The 22,377-nt window shown below is 40.9% G+C and overlaps 2 protein-coding genes across 2 annotated transcripts in view; both read left to right on the plus strand.

The window, feature by feature from the left end:
- The window catches only part of TMEFF1 (transmembrane protein with EGF like and two follistatin like domains 1), a 121,005-nt gene extending 115,853 nt beyond the window's left edge, over nt 1–5,152 (plus strand). The window contains exons 9-10 of the mRNA XM_030445039.1: nt 2,124–2,282; nt 3,964–5,152. Coding sequence (XP_030300899.1) covers nt 2,124–2,282; nt 3,964–4,048 — 244 coding nt within the window. The 3' untranslated portion in view covers nt 4,049–5,152. The remainder of the gene's footprint in view (nt 1–2,123; nt 2,283–3,963) is intronic.
- A 49-nt stretch (nt 5,153–5,201) lies between these two features.
- CAVIN4 (caveolae associated protein 4) lies at nt 5,202–22,253 on the plus strand. The gene is made up of 2 exons (XM_008496275.2): nt 5,202–6,132; nt 20,165–22,253. The coding sequence occupies exons 1-2, from the start codon at nt 5,722–5,724 to the stop codon at nt 20,822–20,824; spliced, it is 1,071 nt and encodes a 356-aa protein (XP_008494497.2). The 5' UTR covers nt 5,202–5,721; the 3' UTR covers nt 20,825–22,253.
- The last annotated feature ends 124 nt before the right edge of the window (nt 22,254–22,377 follow it).

The raw sequence follows: 22,377 nt of genomic DNA on the forward strand, positions 1-22,377 counted from the left end.
AACTGCAGAAAATACCTCCACACAGCAAATTCAGAGTTTTGCTTTCACTGATGGCAATGAATTCCTTGCACAGCAGCTCTCCAGGACTGGCAGCAGGCAGGTACAAGTTTTGTGGTAGTAAATGAAAAATATTTATCTTGGTGGCCTTTGTGCATATGGGACCTGCTCTATCTCCTGCTGCCTTTCTTTTGCAGTGCAGTCCTGCCCTGTCCTTACAGGAGGCTGCCTGAAGAATGCATAGTTCAGTGTTTTGAGGAGAAATCTAAACTTCATTACACAAACTCAGTTAACTGACTGATCAGCATATTTTGATAAATACATGCAGACCTCTCTTTATCTTGTTATACTAATGTCGCATTATCTTGCCATTTAGTAATGCAGCAGAATGCTTTCATAGCTGTTCCTAGTGCCTAATATTTCATCCCACTACCACAAGTTCTTAACACAAGCTTTCTGTGCAGGAATTCAGTACTCCCGAATCTCCTTTCAATATTTCTCAGCAATAATTGCCTGTTGCTTCAGTGTTTCTCAGGAAACCACTTGAATTACTTGTGCCTCCTCTGCTTTGTTTTGCCTCCTCTGCTTTAAAGTAATTCTCACATTGATCACACTTTGAGTGTTACCTTCTTTGATGAACACAAAAGCAAAGTAGCAATAAGATTTCAGGCCTCTTCACTAGCAAGGAGTGCTCTTTGTTGTTTCTTTTTGCATGGTAACCAACACGTTCCCCATCCCATTTCTGCTTGTGTGCTGGTGTTTCTCTTGATTCCCTTCTTAGCCATTACCAAGCTTCCTTACAGTACATGGAGCTTTTCTTTAATAACTCTGCTCTTACTGAAACTTGTTTCATGTCTGAACCAAAACTTCTTACACAGCAGCTCATGGCTGGAGAAAGTAGAATCACAAGATTATGAACATGTAAACCCCAGCCATTATCCCTGCATGCAAAGGAGGATTAGGAGTTGCATTAGCAGATGTAGGAAGGTCTGTGGAGTAATTATTTCATTCCTCCAAACAGAATTAATTCCTACCCTAACACAAAGCTTTCAGATGGGTGAGACTAATTCTGTGTTGCATTCAGGCCTATCCGATACAGTTTTCAAAATGCCTCCTTCTCTGCCTGCATGTGTGTAATTCTTCTCCAGCTTTTTTTCCATGGAGCTGTAGGCCACTTGTGTGATTCACTTGCCCTTGGTAATGTCAGTTTTAAAGGCAAGCTGTACAAGGAAGTTACTTGGAGGTGTAAGTGGTGACCTTCGGTTCTGCAGATAACAACTCAGTGTCTCTTGCCTTTCCTTGTGTTTTCTATGTCTCTTGCCTTGCAACCTGAATTTCTCCAGAGCATGTTTCTAATACCACCTTTATCACTGGCACATCTCCCATTCCCTGAACACACATCACTGAATGCAAGCTGCCTCTGCTGAATTTCCCTCTGAGATAACTTCTGCTTTGCTCAGGACAGGTACCATTTAGGGTAGCTGCTTTTCTTTTGTCTCCAGCCATTTCTCCCCAACCCCTTGCCAGTTTTTATGGATTCTTCCATGAACTCTCAGTTGAACAGTTGCGGGCCATTGGGCTTTATAATCTGACCTCTGTCTAACTTCAGTTTGCTGATGAGGCAGAAGAGGGTTTGATGCCAGCTTTGTCTAAGACTGTTTGCAGGATTCTACTTCCGTAGGCTGCAGCTTGACAAGGGATTTTCCTTTACTCCATTTTTCAAGTTTCTCTTCCTCTTTGTCATTCTTCTCCCATATTGACATTGCAGCTGAGTGAGCATGCTTACTTTGTGTTTCATTTACCTCATCTACACCTAGCTGCCTTACTCTTCCTAAATATAGGCTCAATTTAATAACAACCCCATGTATTCCCATTGCCAGACCAAGGCCTTCACCACACTGGCGTGTGTTTTCAGTAACCTCACACAGGCAAGCAGAGCGTATCATCTCTGTCTCTTCTCTTCGCATGGAAATTCAAACCATCCCCCAACCCAAGCTTTATCACACCTCTGCTTTTTCACCAGCTCTTTCTCAACTGGAGCCACCCAGGACTCCTTATTTCATCTGCAGAATGACAAGGCTGTTGTCAAATTACAGATTCAGTGAAATATTGCTTTTCTTTTTCAGATGTGAATCAGGATATACTGGACAGCACTGTGAAAAGACAGACTTTAGTATTCTTTATGTTGTCCCAAGCAGACAAAAGCTTACGCATGTCCTTATTGCAGCAATAATTGGAGCTGTACAGATTGCCATTATAGTTGCAATTGTCATGTGCATAACAAGGTAGGTAAAGACAAAAAACAGTGAAAAAAATACACATTGTGTGGATTTACTTTTTTCTGTATTTAAATGTTTGACCTCTGAAATTTTGTGTGCTTTAACATATACACTAAAATGCCCACATAAAAAATGCCTAATGACTGAAGCAGAAGGTTTATGTAACATGCAGTTGTGGTTTTTTCCCCCCACAAAAATCACATTTGTTCAGAAACCACCAGTAACCACTCTGAATCCCTAGAGCAAATACCCAGAAGAATAGATCAGCCTTGAAATGCATCCAAAAGGTCAGCTTCTGTGTTAGAACTTCACTGAAGTTATTCATGCATTGCTAGTATCTTATAGAAGCTATGATCCCTCCTCCCACCCAGTGAAACCAGAGAGGTTGACAAGATGCTGTTCCCTTCTGTACCACTGTAAATGGTGTTGCACAGAGAGAGAGAGAAGTATCCCTCACACCATATATGCTTTCTAAAAATGAATGTGCAGCTAGTCTCCTTCTTAGGTGCTGTCAATGGGAACCTATTTTATGAAATGTAAAGATGCAGAAGCTCAGAGTTCAAGCTTCTCAGTTGCCTCAGACTCTGGCTCCCTGTGAAAACTGAGATGAGATCCATGGATTTTTTCTTATGACAAGGCATTCACTTTGCTCAGAGCCTTGAACCCAGTGAAGACAGGGGACTCCGGCATGGGTAAAGGATGTATCAGTTAGCCTATGGGTGCATGAAGAAGTCCTACACTTTTTGCTTTTTCCTCCTCATCTCATCCTGCACTTTTTCAGCTCCAGTTACTTTGGGCTGTAAAACTTTGTGCTACTTCATTAGTGCCTGGGTTCCCAAACTCAGTGAAGTAGAGTGACACACAAACAATATTGTCCTCCTTCCCTACCTCATAGAAGGTATAAGTACACATAACTAACATCCCCTGCACATGTCAAAAGAGGTTTTTGGCTCATGCAACTGATGTCATCCCTTTTTTACTGGATCCTGCTGTCCAAAGCAGTGGCTGTGGAAGGCTGTGGTTCCTCAGACCCCCTTTCAGCCATCTTATGATGGTTCCAAAGCTCACAGGTTCTTGGGGACAGTCTGACTTGCTGCATTCCAGCAATATTTCTTCATCATGCATCACCTGCTATCTGACTGGCTGAGGAAGTCCTGTCTTCAGAATTCCTTTGTGAATTTGGAATTCTGTCTTAGTTATGCATCCATCTCCCAGAAGGGTATCTCTTGAGTCACCCCACAGAGATTCCTGGGTAGGCTCTGTCTCAGGTGCTGCCATGAGCAGCAGGGCACCTGGAGGTCCAGCACTTTAAAAGGCTGGCTTGATCCAGTCTTACTATCCACTGGATTTCAAGTGTGAGATATGTACAAAGTTAAGACAATGCAATTATTAATGGCATGTGTTTTACTGGATCAAGCCTGAAGGAAGTAGCACCTTGCTGGTTTTGGTCTCAAGTTCAAGTAGAACACCCTTCTGAGTCCTCTGGGGTCCCATGGACATCCCCAGGTCACAGCCTGGTACCAAACAACAGGATCATCACCCCAGTCAGCACACCTCATAGACTCCTTGAGATTATTAAGTGCAGGAAACTAAGTTACTGTGTTATTGCTATGCTTAGTTTTATGTGGCATATATAAAGTCAGCCTTCCTTTTTCTTTCTCTCTCTCTCTCTCTCTCTCTGTCACAGAAAATGCCCCAAAAACAATAGAGGACGTCGGCAGAAGCAAAACCTAGGCCATTTTACTTCAGATACATCATCCAGAATGGTTTAACTTAGTGATTTTTATACCTACATTGACCATGTGATGTACATTTTTATTATATCTTTTTTTAAAGAATGGAAATATTTATTTCAGAGGCCTTATTTTTGAACATTTTTAGTGTAACAATGTTGGTCTGTATTCTGAAAGCATCAGCTCTAACAGCTATGGACTGGTTTAGTATCTTTACTTTTATGTTTTTGAATACAGTAGTTAATTTTCTGTATCTGTATCACATGGTTATATAATAGACTTGTGCTTTATCCATGGAATGTAATATTTTTGGGAACACAGATTTATGCCACCAATGGTTGTAGATTAAAAACAAAGGAAACAACAAACCAACAAAAAAAGTCCACGTTACCTAGCAAACAAGGCATGAACTAAAGGTAAAAATGTTTACAGCTTACTTTTCTTATGAGAAACTAGAAAAACACTGTGTTTAAATACCGTAGATATTTAAATGTTTTTGGAAGTTAGTAACTGATTTTTTAGACACTGCCTATCGCATGAACTGTGAAGCTGTGTGCTGTGTGTAGTTGTAACATATTTATAAAAGGTGAGGGCTGGGTTTAAACACTGCCATCTTCATAAATTGCTCCAACAATTTATTTTTAAAGAGGAAAACTTATAAATTTCATAATTCGGGAAGTTACCTGATAGTGCGGATGGCATAGGTCCAAAAGAAGTAGGTCATAGTAGCTTTAGGTATTGTAAAAAATTGGTGCTAAATAAATGATCACAAACAATTGGAATAAAGCCTGCTTTATCACTGTTAAAGCTGTTTTAATACTTCTTAACCTTTTTTAAAGAAAAGACATGTTTTAACACCTCCAATACAGATTGTATAGTGTTTGTGATTAAAATATAATAAAAAAAATAAAAGTGAACAAATTACTAGTGCTCTTGTATAGAGTATTTTCAAGAGCTAAATAAGTCCATCCAAATTAGTCTGCTGGTCATAGTTATATTAATAGACTGTTAGTTGTTGTTTGAAAGATCCCAAGATTAAGTGTGAATAGGATGTGTTCAGATGTTTTAACATGTAGTTTAGGCTTTCAGAATTTTGCATGTAGGATTTAATAATTTGTTCAATAAAAAAAAAAATGCTTTCAACATTTTGAACTGGAAAAGCATGTCACAATACAACATTTTCACTATATTGCCTCTGGTTTAGTGTTTTTATTTGTTACTTCATGTGGTAATTGCAGCAAGCTGAAGACCTGAAGTTGTTTTGCTGGGAAAAAAACCAACCTTGTTCATTTTCCTGACCACTCTTTGAATTCCCTGTGAGGAAAGCACTCCAGTAACAAGAAAACAAAAGTAGATCATTAAAAATATGCAAGTTTGCTTTCCTGCTTAATTAGTAAGTTACTTTACTTCCCTGGATTAGCACTAATAACTTCATCAGCACAGCAGCGTGACCCTTTAAACGTATGTTCCTTTCCAGACATTGCTTCCTAATTTTAGGGGTTTCATGTTGCTGAAAGCATCCGAACAATCATGTGTGGATATTTTGTAGTCAGAAGTATTTGAGCGAGCTCCAGGAGCGGCGTTTCACGCCCCACTTTGAGCATCTCCCCAGCCAGCTGTCGCCTTGGCTCCCCGCAGCAGCGCCGGAATCCTTCTGCCAGGATCACCCCAACTTCTCCTGCCACCGACCCAGCAGAAAGAAGGCAGGCAAAATGGATCGCCGTGAAATCCCCTCGGAGGCTGACAGACCCCACCAGAACCGTCTCTCCAGTGTCCCTGAGGAGGAGGAAGAGCAAGATGCAGCTTACACCATTGTGACAGTCCTGGACAAAGTGGCCAACATTGTGGACAGCGTGCAGGCGAGCCAGAAGAGGATAGAGGAGAGGCACAGGGAGATGGAAAACGCCATCAAGACCATACAGATTGATATGCTAAAGCTGGCCCAGGCTCATGGCAACACGGGCTACACGGTGAACAAGGTCCTGGAGAAAACCCGGAAAGTCAGCTCCACCGTCAAGGAGGTGCGGGCGCGCGTGGAGAGGCAGAACGCCAGCGTGAGGAAAGTGAAAGCCAAACAGGAGGAGATGCTGAGGAAAAACAAATTCCGGGTCGTAATCTATCAGGTAACCCTGAGCCTAATTTCCTATAGTGCTGTCACTCTGCTGCTTCCTTGGTAGGCGTCGTTTAATGAACCAAAAGACGCGGTCTGTCCAACGTGAGAGTTATTTTATGCTTTCTTTTTACACTGAGCTGTGCTCCTCGGTGCCTTTCTGCATGAACCTACTGACGGCAGCACACACAGTCTATTATTAGTGTTGGTAGGGTTTCTGAGCCAGTCATGTAAGATTAACTGCAGATCAGCAAGGACTATTTGTTGCCTCTCCGAAAGGTAATATGAGACAGGCCCTGTAAATCTTGTCATACAAACCGTGCCTGACATTCATCCCTGTTATTTTTTTCACCGTATTAGGTAGAAGTCCAAATAGCAAAAGTCTTCACAGGCTCCCTGGAACACAGACTTTCTTCTAATGCTAATTTCAAAACGTATGGTTGATTTAACTTGCAGCATTACCCTGGATTTTGTACTTCTGCCAAATTGTGGCTTTTTTTCATTGTCTCAGCCTGTAGCAGTGTATCCACAAACTAAACCTCAAACTTACAAACCCAACGTGGCAGCAAATAGTACCTTGCGTGCTCTGCTTTGGAAATAGTTTGTTCTTCCAATTGTTCCAGCGTGGTTCTTCCAATCATGTTGGGCAAGCAGATGGTACATTTTCATTTATTGACCTCATCATAGGGTGTTTCTTGCTCTCATAAACTATCATGTTTGAAAAGAAGTTTCACGAAATGGCACAGTCTTGCCTGCATTCACACGGGCAGACAGCACAGGCAGCTCATGGGGTCTGTCAGTTCCCCGTGAGTGCTGTGAAATCCATTTGTGCTATGGCCTGATCCTGCCATTTATTGAGACCTCCCAGTTCCCCAAGTCAGTAGAAAATAGCAGTGGTTTATCTTTTGCCAGAAGCATAGTTTGTCCTTCATATTACTGAGTCCCCAAACCTTCTTTCAGACGAGTCATATTCATCATTAGTCGTTCTTGAAAATACCAGCCCTCAAGAGTAACATGATGCACCCCCATCACTCAGCCTCACACCCTGGTCTTGCATCTGTTTGTATGTAAATAACATTACTTGTGATGAATGGAGGCGTGTGTTTCACTGAGTGCATTCACCACTGTAAACAGCTGACAAATTCTTCTGCATAATCTAGCTTGCTTAACTACTTCATTTTTCTGCTACTGGCAAAACAGAACAAAACTAAACAAAAAAAAAAGAAAAAAAAAAAAAGAAAAAAAAAAGGAGTAAAAGCTAGAGGTAGGGAATGTTATCTCTTTAATCTCATTTTAGTACCATAAACAGCCAAATTGTGCCTCCCAGATTTTCTAAGTGAATGATTGTGATGGATGTTCAGGAGAAAGCAGGGGCACAATTTGGCCTGTTATTACTATTATTGCAAGCTGCACCATCATGATAGAATAGAAAACAGGCACTTTGGCTTTTTCCTTGCAAATCATTTACCAGCTAAAGGTAATAAATATCTCTGACTTCCCAGGTTACTGGCATAATGTCATTTCATTGATGGGCCTTTACCATAATGATTGCAGCAGAGTCAATGCTATGAAAATGTTTCTTCTTAAAGCAATATTCATTATGTATTGTAAATTTTTGTCCTAGCAAAATTTCTGTTCTAGTTTATTTTAAAATGTAGTAAAATACTGTGGAAATGGATTTACACACAATTATAAAGAACAGCTGTTGCTATTTTCATTTTTTTCATACAAAAGGCGGTTTGTATGATACCTTCTTTCTCCAAGAATCATCTTGGAGTGGGAGTTTCTGAACTCTCTGCTGGTTTTGCCAGACAAGAATGACCCAAAACCTGTTCTGTTCTTTTAATTCTTATGCAGTGCTTTTCAGAAAAGGAAACAGCATTTTTGATTGCTGACTTTCGAGCTTCCTCTTCCTATGATAGCTGAGAACTGTCAGTGAGCATATGGATGGCTTCCTCTTTAGCTTCCATCTTTAGCTACCTTTTGTAAGGTAGATTGGAGAATCTTTTTCCCTGTTGCTTGGAGTATATTGGCTGATCCCTTTAGGATCTGACATTTAACACTTTTCTGGAAGAGGAAAACTGCATTGCTCCATAAAATCTGGAACATGCTAGGTAGCCAAGACTGCTGAAGCTTGAGGGCAGAGGAACACTTGTGAAAGTCTTTTTCACACAAGTGCAGTTTCACACTCTTGATTTACCCCAGTGCAGGCATCCTGCTTGTGTGCCAAGACCGGAATGTCTGAAGCTTGGCTAGAATGAGTGGGAGTCTGTTAATAGCTACAGAATCAGCATACTCCCTACTCCCTTCACTATATTTTACAAATGGGTATAACCAAGTTGTTTACTTGGTGGTTGTGAGTGACAGCTCATCTGTAGTGGAATTTTTTTCTGATGAACTATTTGGGACGTTGTGATGGAGGCAGTGACCTGTGTGTAATTGGTATTAAACGCCTGCGTGGGTGAGTGCACGTGGGTTTTAGTTTTAACTTTTGCCAGAACATTGACATATGAGGAAAAGGGAAACACCAATTAAATCCTAAAGTTTTTGTTTCAAGTGGATAGCTTTGATCTTATAACTTGATAGAAAGAGTAAGAAGAATGAAAAGGATCACTGGGTGAAGGAGATTGTCCCAAGAGGCCTCAGCCATGATGAAAAGTGTTGCCAATATCCTTGCATTAAAAAAGACAAAGTGGTCATCCATGAGGATAATGATAAGGGAAAACAAGAGCATTCATTTGGAAAAGGCATTCCTTGGTTGAGGAAAAGATTTGGTAGCAGGCAGCTCTCCTCCCCTGGCTGATTGCATGATTTAAAATGCCAGGTTGTCTCAGACTTTCTAATGAGGTCTGTGACCCCGGAGTGCTATGGACCCTGAGAATAGGGTAGAGAACACCAAGGATATTATAGGTTGTGCAGGTCACTGTTCACTTCTGTTCAGGTTAGTCAGAATAGCCAGTTGTGAGAAATTTCTCTGTAGTCTAAAAGCATCTAACCATTCAACACATTCTGACTAAATTATTCAGAAGTTAAGGGGATTTTTTTTTTCCAGTCCTGAAAGAACTTGTTTCATTTGCTCTTCTGCGTGTTCTTCAAGTCTCTCTTTGAATGTGAGTGTACAGTCACCAGAAAGTCCATGTTACAGTTACTGGACTGTTTTCTATTATTACTTTATGTAAGCACCATAAAACACGTAAGGCCTTCCTGTGAAGGGACACATGCATTTCTTCCACTCACTGCCATCTGATGTTTAAAATCAGTCGACAGTCACAGCGGACATGTCAGACACTGAGTAAGGCTATGGCTTGAGTGGCCTGCACAGTCATGTTACAGCTGATCTGTTTGACCTGTGATAGCTCCACCACACACCTGAGGAGAGGCTAGAAGAGGCAGCCTGTCATATGCTGTCCAAACTACAAGTGTCTTCTCCTGGACACTGTCACAGAATCACAGAATGTTTTAGGTTGGAAGAGGCCTCCCAAGGTCATCCAGTCCAACCTTTGACCAACACCATAACCTAACTACTAAATCATGTCCTTAGGGACCACGTCTATTGGAGGCCTTTTAATGCCTCCAGAGATGGTGACTCCACCACTGTCCTAGGCAGGACATTCCAATGCCTGACAACACTCTCAGTGAAAAAATGTTTCCTGCCATCCAGCCTAAAACTCCCCTGGCACAGCTTCCATCCATTCCCTCTGCCCTCCTGCAGCATAATGGCTTGGGCAGTAAAAATGGTGACATTGAGATGGGGACAATAGTCTGTAAATATGAAGTGGAAGCACTTGCATCCGACACAGCAGTAAATGTCCTGGTGCTCAAGAGATGAGCAAATCCAGAGGCTGAAGGACCTGATGCACAAACTCACTGTCCATCAGCAGTTTGTTACAGCTATTCTGAGAAAAACCTGTGAGAGGAACTCTGACATGAAAGGCAGCAAATATAACACTTCTATTTAAAAAATAGACGAGCTATTTGAACCATTGCCACTCATCTGATGCCTCTTGGGCACAAAAATGGCAGGCTCAGAAGGGGTTCTGCAGAACAGAATCATTAGTACTGTCGGGTTAAATAGTTCACCAAGTGTATATTGTGCTAGGTAATTCATATTTGATAATTTTTCTATTTCACAGAAACACAAGAGGTCTTATTCTTTCTCATATTTATGTACCTGATGTTCCAGATAATCTGGAAAAATAACAGATGACAGTGGACTGTGCTGAAATGGGATGTGAGGTTTCTGATGGTTCTCTAGAAGGGTTTGCTTCTGAGACTGCCTTTATCAACTGTGTAATTTTTTTATTAAAGGTCTTGGCACAGAAAAAGATGTGGATACAAATAAGATATACTCAAAATTAGGAGCTATCAGACCAGAGAAAGACAGACAGACAGGAAACCAAGTAATCTTTAGAAGTGGAGTAATTCTAACCTAATCGTACACAGTGTCAGTTCCTGTACACCCCTTGTTATTAGGTTGTCTTCTGAAGTTCTCTGGTTTGGAAAAGGCAGAGAACAGTGTATTAATTGCTCACAAGGTGACCATGAGCCACTTGATGGTGTGGCTCTTAAAAAATGAGTGATATGTGAGCATGAAATACTTCAGGAAAGATATTTCCAGAAGTGGTAGAGAGGCTGCCAGTGTCCTTGCCCAAGACACTTCAGAGCCCACCTGGACTCCTTTGTACAGGTCTGATCTCTCCTCTTGAAGAAAGCTGTGTTCAAACTGAGCAGGTTTGGAAAATAGCTCCCAGGGCCCCGAGTGGAATGGGAAACTGTGGGGCATGAGGGGAGACCAGGAAGCCCTATCTGTAATTAGTCCAGCAACAAGATAGGCTAAGAGAGGTTGTGGCTGTCATTTGTGCATACATTTATGCATACACTGGAGCATGCATTTATGCATACACTGGAGATGGGGAGTCAAGTAAAGGCCATCCTCAAAAACATCAAATAGGTGTAAACTGTCTGTGAGTTATTTCAAGTCAGAAACCAAAAAAGGGTTCTTAGTCCTGGTGACCTGAGGGTCTGGATAAAGCCTCTGCTAGAATGCCTGGAGAAAAAGGAAAACCTAAATCACTGAAAACTTAGGGGAAAAAAAGTGGTATAGGTTGATGACCTGTGACACTGACCTCAGACACAAAGGCCTCAGCAGCCCAGCAACACAGGGCCTTTGTGGCATAAACCTTATAAATATTTTTACAGCTGGCAAAGGTAATTGCTGAGATTACAGGGGAATAAAAGAAACACGGTGATTGTGTCAGAGAGTGTAGCAAGAGTCCTTTGTTTGCACAGCCAAGCTTGGTCCTTCAGTTCAAAGCACTGAGCTGGCCCCACGCTGTGCAGCCATCACTGGCGGAGTGGCAGAGACAGTGATGGAGGGAGCACTGGGGGCAACCAAGAAGATCATACAGTACCTGTGATTTTTAGAAAAAAGTCACCACTTTCAACTAGCTAAAGAAAAGCCATATTTCTACAGATATGTTCTCAAGGAAAGAGGATAAGGGGAAATAAAAATAATTATATTTTTAAAAAAAACTTTAAAAAGAAGGCATTTTTGTGTTCCTAAAATAGAAATAGGTTGCATATTTCACAGAACTGTGTTCATAGCAGATTATAACCTTGACACCACATCAATTGATCTGGTACAGCTGAAGTCCCCTGACCTGTTCCTTTGTGATGGTCCTCACAAGGGACAAGTGGTCACCTGCTCAGGGCTGCCATTGATTTTTCTCCATCTGTTAACCCTGAGCAGTGGAAACAATTGATGTTCATTTACATTTGCACTGGATGCAGTTGTTCAGCATGTTGCTTGTGTTTGGCCTTCAAGCAAGCAGAAAGGTGTAGCTACATCATGAGCGTCTTCTGTTGTTCCTCTTCCCCACAGTCCTAGGGGCTGCCTGGAGTGGCTTATTAACTGGAGCTGCAGCTGGCCACTGTGGGCACACAGGAGTCTTTGGCAATAGCCTCCATGCCTGAGGCCTCAGTTCAGGCATGGGCTCTCAGGGCATGCAGTTGGGCTTTGTATTCTCAGCACTACTGGAGACAGCTGAATCTTGCAGTTATTCCTTTAGTACAGGAATAAAGTTCATCAGAACAGCACAGGCACAGATGGGAGGGATACGTGCAGTCATTAACAGCAAGTTCAGAATCTGGGAAAGGATCCATCTTGCTGAGTATTAGGCATTAGGAACACAGATTTTAGAGCCACAAAAATGATCAGAGGGTTGGAGCACCCCCCTGTGAAGATAGGCTGAGGAAGTTGAGGTTGTTCAGCCTGGAGGAGGCTCCAAGTTGACCTTATAGTGGCTTTCCAGTACCTGAAGGGAGCCTACAGGAAAGCTGTGTTAGGACTTTTTGCACAGGTGTGTAGCAAGAGGACAAGGAGCAATGGTTTAAAACTTGAAGAGGGGAGATTTAGGTTAGACATTAGGAAATAATTATTTCCTGTGAGTGTGGTGAGACACTGGCACGGGTTGCCCAGGGAAGTTGTGGATTCCCCCTTCCTGGAAGTGTTCAAGGCCAGGTTGGATGGGGCCTTGAGCAGTCTGGTCTGGTGGGAGGTGTCCCTGCCCATGCAAGAGGGTTGGAACTGGATGATCTTTAAGATCCCTTCTAATCCAAACCATTCTATGAATCTATGATTCTATGTTTGTACCTTTGGCCTGTAGACTCCCTTCAAGAGAGGAGAAAAAAATGTGTGGAACCTGATTCACCCAATCCAAATACATGTCTACTTCTGGTTATGGTTTCTACTTTATAACTACCTTTCCTCCAACCTTTTCTCTTCTTTTCTTGGGCAGATGAGTTCAGCAGTTCCCCATGCATGGTTGGGTTTCTGTTGTACCTGAGAGCCTTTTCCTACTCCTGCCAGCTTGCAAGAACTGTCACCTTCTGAGGAGCGAATGACTCAAAACATTACCAAGCACATTTTTTTTTGTTGTTGTTATCACATCTTTTGATCTCTCTCTCTCTCCTCTACTGACAGAGGGTTGGTATCTACAGCTAGATTGGAAGTGAGAAATTTCACCAGTTTGATTGCAAACCTTCAGGCTCACCTGCAGAGCTGTTCCCCAGGCTATCTTTGTAAAACAATAGCAAAGGAAAATAAGTGTGAAACTTTCATTTTCCCTTGGAGCTGCAGTAGTCCTTTCTATGCAGCATGTGGTGGCCTGGAGCCAAAGGCTCCTTGGAGTGATGTGGTGTAACTGGGTACCGCTTGCTCATCGCCTGCAGCTTGCTGCAGTCAGATAATGAGACAGCGAGCAAGCTTTCATTACAGTCATTGCATACCCCTGCTTAAATAGGTGAATTTCTGTCAGAATTTAAAGAAAAGGGATGCGTACTCGGATTCATCAAATTAAAGTCAGGAGGAGGGATTGACTGTTTTAACCAGGCTGCTTTTTCATTATGTAAAAATAATTCTAAACACAAGCAATAGCGCTTGGCTGTGAAGTCTTATGTGCTGAATTGTTTATTCTCTATGTACTTTACTTGATAAAATCCCTTAGGTGCCCTTCTAAAATAATTCTGTTTCTGCCTCATCTGAGCAGCTTTTTGGCCTGATGGCAGAGATTTTGAAAGGGCATATTTGCAGGAAAAAATGAAGGGATTGCTTGAGATTTATAAAGCTTCACTCTTAACTGCTAGAATGTGAATAAACGTATAGAATTATTTGGTTATTCATCAGAGCTTTCCTATTGATCTAGAGAGCAGTTTTAAGAAGGTGATTTAGTGATTTACCTTGGCTGCCAGTTTGAATACTAAATCATTCATTTAACATGTACATTTCTAGGATTTTTTTTAATCACAGCAATGCAGTTTCCTGCCCGTATGCTGCCAGTCATTTACATCACCTCTTGTCATAGCAGCAACACCAGACCAGGCACTGACTGGGTGGCCTTCTACCGTTTTGCTGCTTCGTGCTCTGCTTTGAAATTGTCAGGTGATCACCAGTCCCATCTGTGCTTATGTTAATCATCACCTGCACCTTCTCTGTCACGCATCCCAAGGCTGAAAGATCATTTTCCGTGACCTTTTCTCTCTGCAACACAATGACTCAAAGTTACAGAGTTTCATCTGTCTCCCCTCCCTACTTTTCCCTTGAGCAGTTTTTTTAGGAGCATTTTGAGTCTTGATTTTATATACCTAGATATGTAAAATATATAATTATATATATAACTTATTTTTTAAAAATACATACTGTAATTATTTATTTGGTCGTTCTGTTTTTCTCTGCTATTGTTTTTTTGTGTTTTAAAAATTTTAATTGAAGTTGAGAGCTGATTGTTGCCTTTATTACAGTTTTTTAGAATGACATTTTGAAGCTATTTGAAAAGAGAATGCAAAACCGATTTATCGGGTTTCTAACATATATTTACACACGAGACAATGTATTTAATATTTTTCTCCTTGTCCACTCTAGAATTTCACTCTGGGCTTTGAAATAAAAACCCAGAATACTTTAAAAAAAAAAAATAATGACAGGACAAGACGAGTAAAGCTCTTAAACTGGCTACATCCATTAAAACAACATCATATTACATTTTTTTTTATATTAAATGGAATAATAATTAAATTATTACTGGAATTATAATTCAAAGTATTAGTGTACTTACAGCCAAAATATTGTGTACAGGGATATTATGTCACAGCTTTGTCTAGTGAATCCAGTGGACTCTAAATTAGCAGCACATCTTTTTTTAAATGAAAATAATACTACTGCTGCTATTAATTATTGATCCCATAATAATTTTTCTTACAAAGAAAAAGAGTAGAGATTTAACTAACAAACTTGTGAGGGAATTTTTTTAATAACCCTTTTTCCTTTGCACAGCTTCACTGACCTAGCTGAAGGCATCACATTCCTCTTCCAGCAGCCCCCTTGGCTTATTTGCTCCTGAGTTCAGCAGTAAGAGAAAGATGCTATTAGAGCCAAACTGATATTTGCCAGGACACCACTGCTGCAAAATACCTGAGACATTGCTAAACCATTTGCTCTGCCTTTTCCCCTCCTTCCCTGGAGGAAGGAGACGAGAGGATGAGAGGAGCCTGACTGTGCAGGCAGGGTTAGCAAGCAGGTAGAATTTAAAGCAGTCTTTTTTGACTCCACAGTTTTCAATTACTGGAGCATTGCCACCTCGAGAGTCTCATAGTGTTGATTAGGGGCATTGTCATAGTTAAGATAATTTACCTCTTGATTTTAAGTTTTCTGTGAAGTGAGAAAGAGTCTGCACAGCTACTGCTTTGTGCAGTTTCAGGAGTCAGTCTGTTAGCCTTCCTTCATAAATGCCTTCTTATATCCCATGGGAGAAAAAGGTCACTGCTGTGATCCCTTCCTTGAGACCTGTGTGAAGGACTCGGACTACATCCCTTCCAAAATTTTCTAATTGGGAATTCAACTGAAATGGGAGCAGAGGGAGAGAATGGTAATGACAAGGTCAGATTTTCTTGGGAAGCCAGCATTAGAAGCATCTGGCTTCCAATATTCAGTGCCCCCAGCCAGCACCATCCATTCACACACAGTCTGTGCTGGCCTTATTCACCAAAGCTGAGGTTTATTCATGTGTTTACTTTGTATTCAGCCAAGCCCTTAAAAATACAAACTTCTTCAGCTGGGTGTAGGTGAGAAGTTTAGTACTCAAAACCTGAGAAAAGCTGAAGTTCATGTTTAAAAGGCTTTCTGAGCAAATTACTGTGCCAAGGGCATCACCAGCCACTCATGGATAGCACAAGTGTCCTGTTACTATGTTATTAGTTCAAGTTTTTTTGTTAAAGTTGTTCCTTAAGCTGTAGATCTAACTAACCTTACAGCTTTGTGGCCTCTGTATTTTTCTCCTTGCGTGGCTCAGCTTCAAAGGTCTCCCCAGGTTTCCTCTTACCACTGTGAACGCTGCCTTCGGTCCTTTCTTTGCTGCCACAGAACCTGAAGCCTTCCAGACCTTATTTCCTTCCACATGCGTGCATTTTTCCCAAATAATTCCAGTTTCAGCAGCACAGGTCCAGAACCAGAAGCAAAGTACCTGAGCTGTGGTGTGTTTGCTTAGGACAGATGTCAGCTGGGAGGGCAGACAGAGTAACACAACACAGCCAGCTCCCCAACAGAGAGCTTATTTCTTTGTGCCTGTACTCAGCTCCATTCCCAAATTTGTGGAAAAGGCACAATTATTTATGTGTTAAGTAAACACGTAATAGTGTTAAGTAAGCACATAAACTGGTGGAGAGGCTGTGTACTGGTGAGAAGTTGGAGCTGTATAATGTGAGTGGATATGCTACACCTTTTGTACAAAACCAAGGCAACCTCCAAATTGCCCACTTACATGACTCATTTCCCAACTTTTTCTTGGAGGGGAAGGAAAAAATTGTTCTGTTTTGAACAATTCAGGTCTATTTTCAATGTGTCTAGCAGTGGGCTAACTTTTAAGAGTATGAGCAACAAGCATGCCAGGACTAGTGTGAGCACCCTGGAGGGTCCACCTTCTCCAGGTGCCTTATGTAGAAGGCAGGATGAAAGGAAAGGGAAGTACTTAGCTTCCAGAGATTTTTTTCTTGGTTTCTGATTCTGGTGTGTGCATGTCTTTGGTTTTTGCCAGTAGGAGGGGCAGGCAGGGTACATATCCTTTGTAGTATCCAGTAGACAGACCATATAATTGCACTCCTCATTTGTCAAGAAATCAGATTAAAAATACCTGACTGTTTGGTATCATCTTTTACTGTGAAGTAATCTGTCCTCATTTCATTTGAGCAGTTACAAATTTAGCTTAAAGATTCTCCCTTACTTTGCACAATGTGGTGATGATACAGGATACGAGTCCTTCCTAGGAAATGCTTAGGTAGATTTTTAACTAAAAGCTTGCAAACAGCATCATTAATTGCTCAGCTCCTTCTCACCCTCCCCTAAGATTGGGCTGCCCAGTCCTGCTATTTCCAGTTGCATCTGCTTTCAAGTGAAGAAGAAAGCTATCACCCTGTTTGAGTCTTTGTGCTATGCTACTGAAATCAGTAGCTGTTTGGTCTTTGCTTGTAGTGAGTCTGTAAATGGGCTGGTAGCTTTGACTCCATCTATTTCCCATCTGATCCTACATCTTATAATTCCTGCTGTAGAGAGGATGAGCTCCTCTCTTCTCTCTACCCTGCTGATACCTGCTGATAAGAAGAAATGGGGAGGGGCAGGAAAGAGAAAAGAAGCAGATGAGAAATTTCTCCTACTGAGCCTAAATCACTGTATTTTTATTATGAAACCTCCCGAACACACTAGCAAGTCTCACTAGTGCTTTCAGCTATAGTAACGTTTTCCATCCTCAAAATCTGAGATGAGAAGGAAACTCATGCTAATTTTTAGCCTTGCTACACTGGATTCTGCAGGATGTGTTTGCAAACCAAGGAAGAGGAGAAAATCAGGGACTGAGCAAAGATGATTCTTAGAGGCTGTAGCAGAATGGAATATGTTCCTCAAGACTTGCAGCTCTTGTTTCTGTGCCTCTTCTACAAGGTGTTCATCTAACATTTTATTGTTCATAAGCCTTAATTCTAAGGTGTGAATGAAAGTTAAGGTCCTCTCTACTTTAGCTAGTAGACTGCAAAGCTAAATTCAATCAAAATCTGTCAAACAATTGACAACAAGTACTGAAAATTTTGTTCTTCTTCCAAAGGAAGACAGCTTAAATATTGCAGAGAAATTACTGTCTCTGCCTTCTCTCTTTGTAAAAAGTAATCTTCATATGAACAGCATACCCTATTCACCATATTGTATTGTATTCATTCTGAACGTACTGAAATTTCAGAGCAGTTATTCTGGAAACATTTTTGTCACCATTTCAGCTGAAGGAGTGAGCTATAATTTACAAACTTTGAGGAATTATTATCCAGCTGTGTTTTAGTTCATTTTCAGAAAAGGAGGGATTATGTTTATATATAGAAGTCTTTATATAATTAATGTTAATTTGCACATTAATGAAGATAATTATTAGCAAAGCATTGTAGTTTTGTTCCTGCTGATTTTGACAGAAGAGTTGAATAACATTCTGCTGTAATCGATGCAACATAATTTGTCCCTATTTTTTCTATGTATTAACAACTATTTTACTAGAGGGTTTTTAAAGAAGCTGGGGCATGATGACAGTCTCTTCAGTGGGCTTTATCTGAAAAAATTCCTTAATATATTTTATTTTACGTGTTCCTCGTACTCTGTAAAATTAACATTAAACACAATTTGCTACTGATGAGTTACTGTGAAAAATGACAGACATCTTTTTGGCCAGAAATCACTTTGCAACAGAGTATTCAGTAAGACTGAAAAATTCTTCATGGGCTCAAAACTTCTAATATCTCTCCTATTATCTGTATGAAGGTAATAATAGTAAGAATAGAGCCCAGACACCATCATGCCTCCAAAATGAGCTGGTGTAGCTGCTACTAATGAGAAACAGTTTATCAGAATTTTATACAGCTGTTCTACCTGCCTGCACACAAAAAGGCTGCTCCTCCTGTGAGAAAAAACACATTCAGGTGCACATGAACAGCTGGTGAGGAAGCAGGGGCTGGCACTGTCCATCCTGCACCTCCTACAGGTTATGGGGTTTATATTCTGTGTACAGGAGCACTTCTATAGAATCTAGAGATAAGTGACTCACTAGCTTTTATAATGTCCATGCAGGCTGCAGTCTTTAGATCAGAGGATGAGGATTCAACCTGTTCTGATAAAGCCAACTACCAAATCCTTCCATTACCACAAAGTTTTATCCTTTTCTCTCTCTCTTTTTTTTTTTTTTTTCCCATACCCTTAACCACTAAGTGATTCTTGGTAAATTATTTGTTTACAATGGACATCTTTTAAAAGTCTTTTGTGTGGCTTTGTGTCTGGAGCCTCTATCAGTCATTCTTTGGAGGGGTTACCCTACATTCCTAGTGCTAAGATATCTAGGAGAGTCACCACTTCCAACCGTGCAGCTCTACATATAACAGTAAAGAAGTTTCTCCTCATGTTGAGGTGGAACTTCCTGTGTTCTAGCTTAAATGTAGGAAGTTCTACCTCAGCATAAGGAAAAAACCTTTTTTACTGTGAGGGTGACAGAGCACTGAACAGGCTGCCCAGAGAGGTTGTGGAGTCTCCTTCTCTGTAGACATTCAAAACCCACCTGGATTGTTCCTCTGTGGCCTGCCCTGGGTGATCCTGCTCTGGCAGGGGATTTGGACTCTATGATCTCTAGAGGTTCCTTGCAACCCCTAACATTCTATGATTCAACAATTACATGATATATCATATATATAACATAAATATCTAATACTGCATGCTCATTAGTGTCACCACGCTCACCACAGGAGATAGATGTGCTTGCTCTGGTTCATTCAGATTTTTCCACATGGAACAAGTCAAGTTCATCTCAGCAATGGCACAGCTGCTGAATGAGTTGTATGCAATAGGGTTTAGTGAATAGCATCTCAATCCTTTACTGACTTTTTCACCTCATAAAGCCAGCACATATAAGTTAATATGTTGGGGTTCATCCCCTTCTGGGCAGCAAAAGAGATGTTTGCTACGTTCCAGGCAGTAAAAAATGTGCATTTGTCTTGGTGAGAGTAAAGGAGTGAAGGTACTGGGATGACTGAGGAACTCATTTGGAGAGTGCACAGCTGACACAAGCACAAGAGCCTACAGGATGTCTCACCTTTTATTGGTAAGGAATAATGGATCTGGGCCAAATCTCTAAAAGAAGGCAAGCTAAAAAACAAAACCAAAAATGTTAGACAGAATTGTTTTGAAAACCATTAGAGGCCAGTACACATAGAATCATGGCATTCATTAGCTTCGGGAAGAACCATACTGAAAAGAAATCTTTAATCAGGCATAATGTCTTTACAGAAGGTGCTAGAGGTTTCTTCTGCCACTTGTTCTCTGTATAGATCCTATACAATGGTACAGGCCTACCTTACATTGTTACAGTATTGTATTTCAGCTGACATTAATCAGCTAACAAGCCAACAAACAAAATGCTTGAATCACCACCCTTTTAAAACACTGCTGGAAGATGACTCTGTGCTTTTGTTCACAGGAGGAAAGTGAGTGTCCTTCGTCTCTATCTGTTATCAAAGAGAGGACACCAGCTGAGACTCTAGAGGATGATTTCTTCCCACCTGATGATCTGTCTTCTGATGAAGAATATTACATCGAAGAAAGCAAAGCAACCCAGTTCAAGAAATCAGGTATGAAGCGCATAGATGATATCAAAAAGGCATTTTCAAGGGAAAACATGCAAAAGACGAGACAAAATTTTGGCAAGAAGGTAAACAGGCTTCGAACTAGAATAGTGACCCCTGAGAGGAGAGAGAGAATCAGGCAGTCAGGAGAGAGACTGAGACAATCTGGGATGAGGATCAAGAAATCCATTTCACAAGCTGCCCCAAAGAAGGAGGCATTCAAGATCCATAAAAAAAATAAAGAGCGAACAGGAGCTGAAGGTCAAGAAGGGATCCAGGAAGCCGATGTGCACATCACCTCTGAGCTGACAGCAGCAGAGCCTTTCATTGAAGAAATCTCTTACACAGAGGTGATCACTAAGGTAAAGAAGGACAAGAACAACTCAACAAAAGGTGCTTCCCCATCAGCTGAAAAAAGAGTCACAATCCCAGAAGTCGTTCTTAAGCAGGAAGGAAAAGAAGGAGGAGGAAGAGATGATGATGTCCCTTTGCTAGACTTAAAGCCATCAGCATAAGGAATCCATGAGCAAGCACACCACACTCTCCTTACCCAACAAGAGACAGCACAGTCTGGATTCACTCAGCTTTAGAAAATATGTGTGAATTTGTGGTATAGCCCAAAACATGTGTTGGTGGTGGTCTATCATTTACATGGGTGTCTGTAGTGTTGTCTTCCTGACAAAAGCCAAGCCATGCAAACTGAATGAAGGAGCTCCCCCTCTGTCTTGCACTCTGCCATCACTAACTCAAATGGAACTCGTGTCAAAGGGAGATGGAAAGCTACTGTATTTTCAGGATTGATTCAGCAGTCACTTTACAGCCTAATCACTCTCTTTAGTTTTACATACAACTGCATACAAATTACTTCAATTACCTTATACCAGCTCCCCAGAAAAAAATAACAAAGCTATTGCTTTATATTAACAGAAGGAAAATCTATGGAAAATGTCCACTTAGCTATACAAATCTTGTTGTTTAAGGGCTCTCACTGAAACAGCAAGAGAAGCAAATTACCTCTTTATCCAGGGTGTGACAAGATGTGGCAGGAATGGTAGGGTTTTTGAGTAAATTGTGTTTCTTCTCAGTGGAATAGAGAAGTTCCTGAAATGACTACAGATTATTTCCACAGTTCTGGGAGAGGAAGGGTTGATGTATGTAAGCAATGCATTTCATGCACTTATGGAGTGAGAATAAAAAAAGCAGAAAACAGTAAATATGGAATAGCAGGAGAAAAAGAGAATGAGGTATTGTATTCATGGTTTGAAAAGATGAGATTGTGAGAAAGGCAAGGGTATGAAGCAGTAAAAGAGGATGAAGATTAATGCATGGTTTCTGGATAAACAGAGAAAAAAAAATAGATTATTGTATCTGAAGTTTCCTCAAGATCTTATAAAAAATTGTTACTCCATCCAGAGGATCATGGGGCTCATGAACTTAACTGACCAGACAAAGGAATTGTTTTGTTTTGCATTCTCTGTGCTTTTCCTGAGCTTCACTGCAATTAAAATCTAAGCTGCTGAAATACAGGGCCAATCCATAACCCAATCCTTTGTTTCCTATCATCATCGTTATCGACAAGCCACAGCCTCAGGGATTATGAGACAGACACCCTTTGGAGTATGGAATGCTGTTTATTTGCAACACTCAGGAGCCAGTGCCCTGACATCAGATGTGTTTGTAAACAGGACCACAACGCTGACATGGGGTGCAGGACTGTGTTGCTTTCTTCATTCTTAAACAGAGCTGCCTTCAAAGCAATTATGTAAAGCAATGTTAGTCATTCATATCTATGTGAAACTTGTACAATATTGCCAAATTGTATTGTATTTAATATATCAGATTCATTTTAACAGCAGAGCATAACTTGGTTACCTATATACATTGTTTGAGGACTCCCAGCTAATTGTTAATCTATAATTTAAATATAATTAGTTTGATTTCAAATGTTCTGCCTTCCAGTTCTCTCATTTAGTCTGCTCTACATCACATTTGAAGTTAAACAGCTTTAGCACAGTAGCTAGGGAACGTCTAGTAGCTAGGCTGGGGAAGGTCAATGTTATACTATGTC

Source organism: Calypte anna, chromosome 2 (genome assembly GCF_003957555.1).
Source record: "Calypte anna isolate BGI_N300 chromosome 2, bCalAnn1_v1.p, whole genome shotgun sequence".
Taxonomy (NCBI): domain Eukaryota; kingdom Metazoa; phylum Chordata; class Aves; order Apodiformes; family Trochilidae; genus Calypte; species Calypte anna.

Excerpts from the sequence above, each read along its gene's own strand:
- CAVIN4 (XM_008496275.2), top strand. The coding sequence starts at position 5,722 with ATGGATCGCCGTGAAATCCCCTCGGAGGCTGACAGACCCCACCAGAAC. Across the intron at positions 6,133-20,164 it reads TCCGGGTCGTAATCTATCAG|GAGGAAAGTGAGTGTCCTTC; the intron begins GTAACCCTGAGC and ends TTTTGTTCACAG.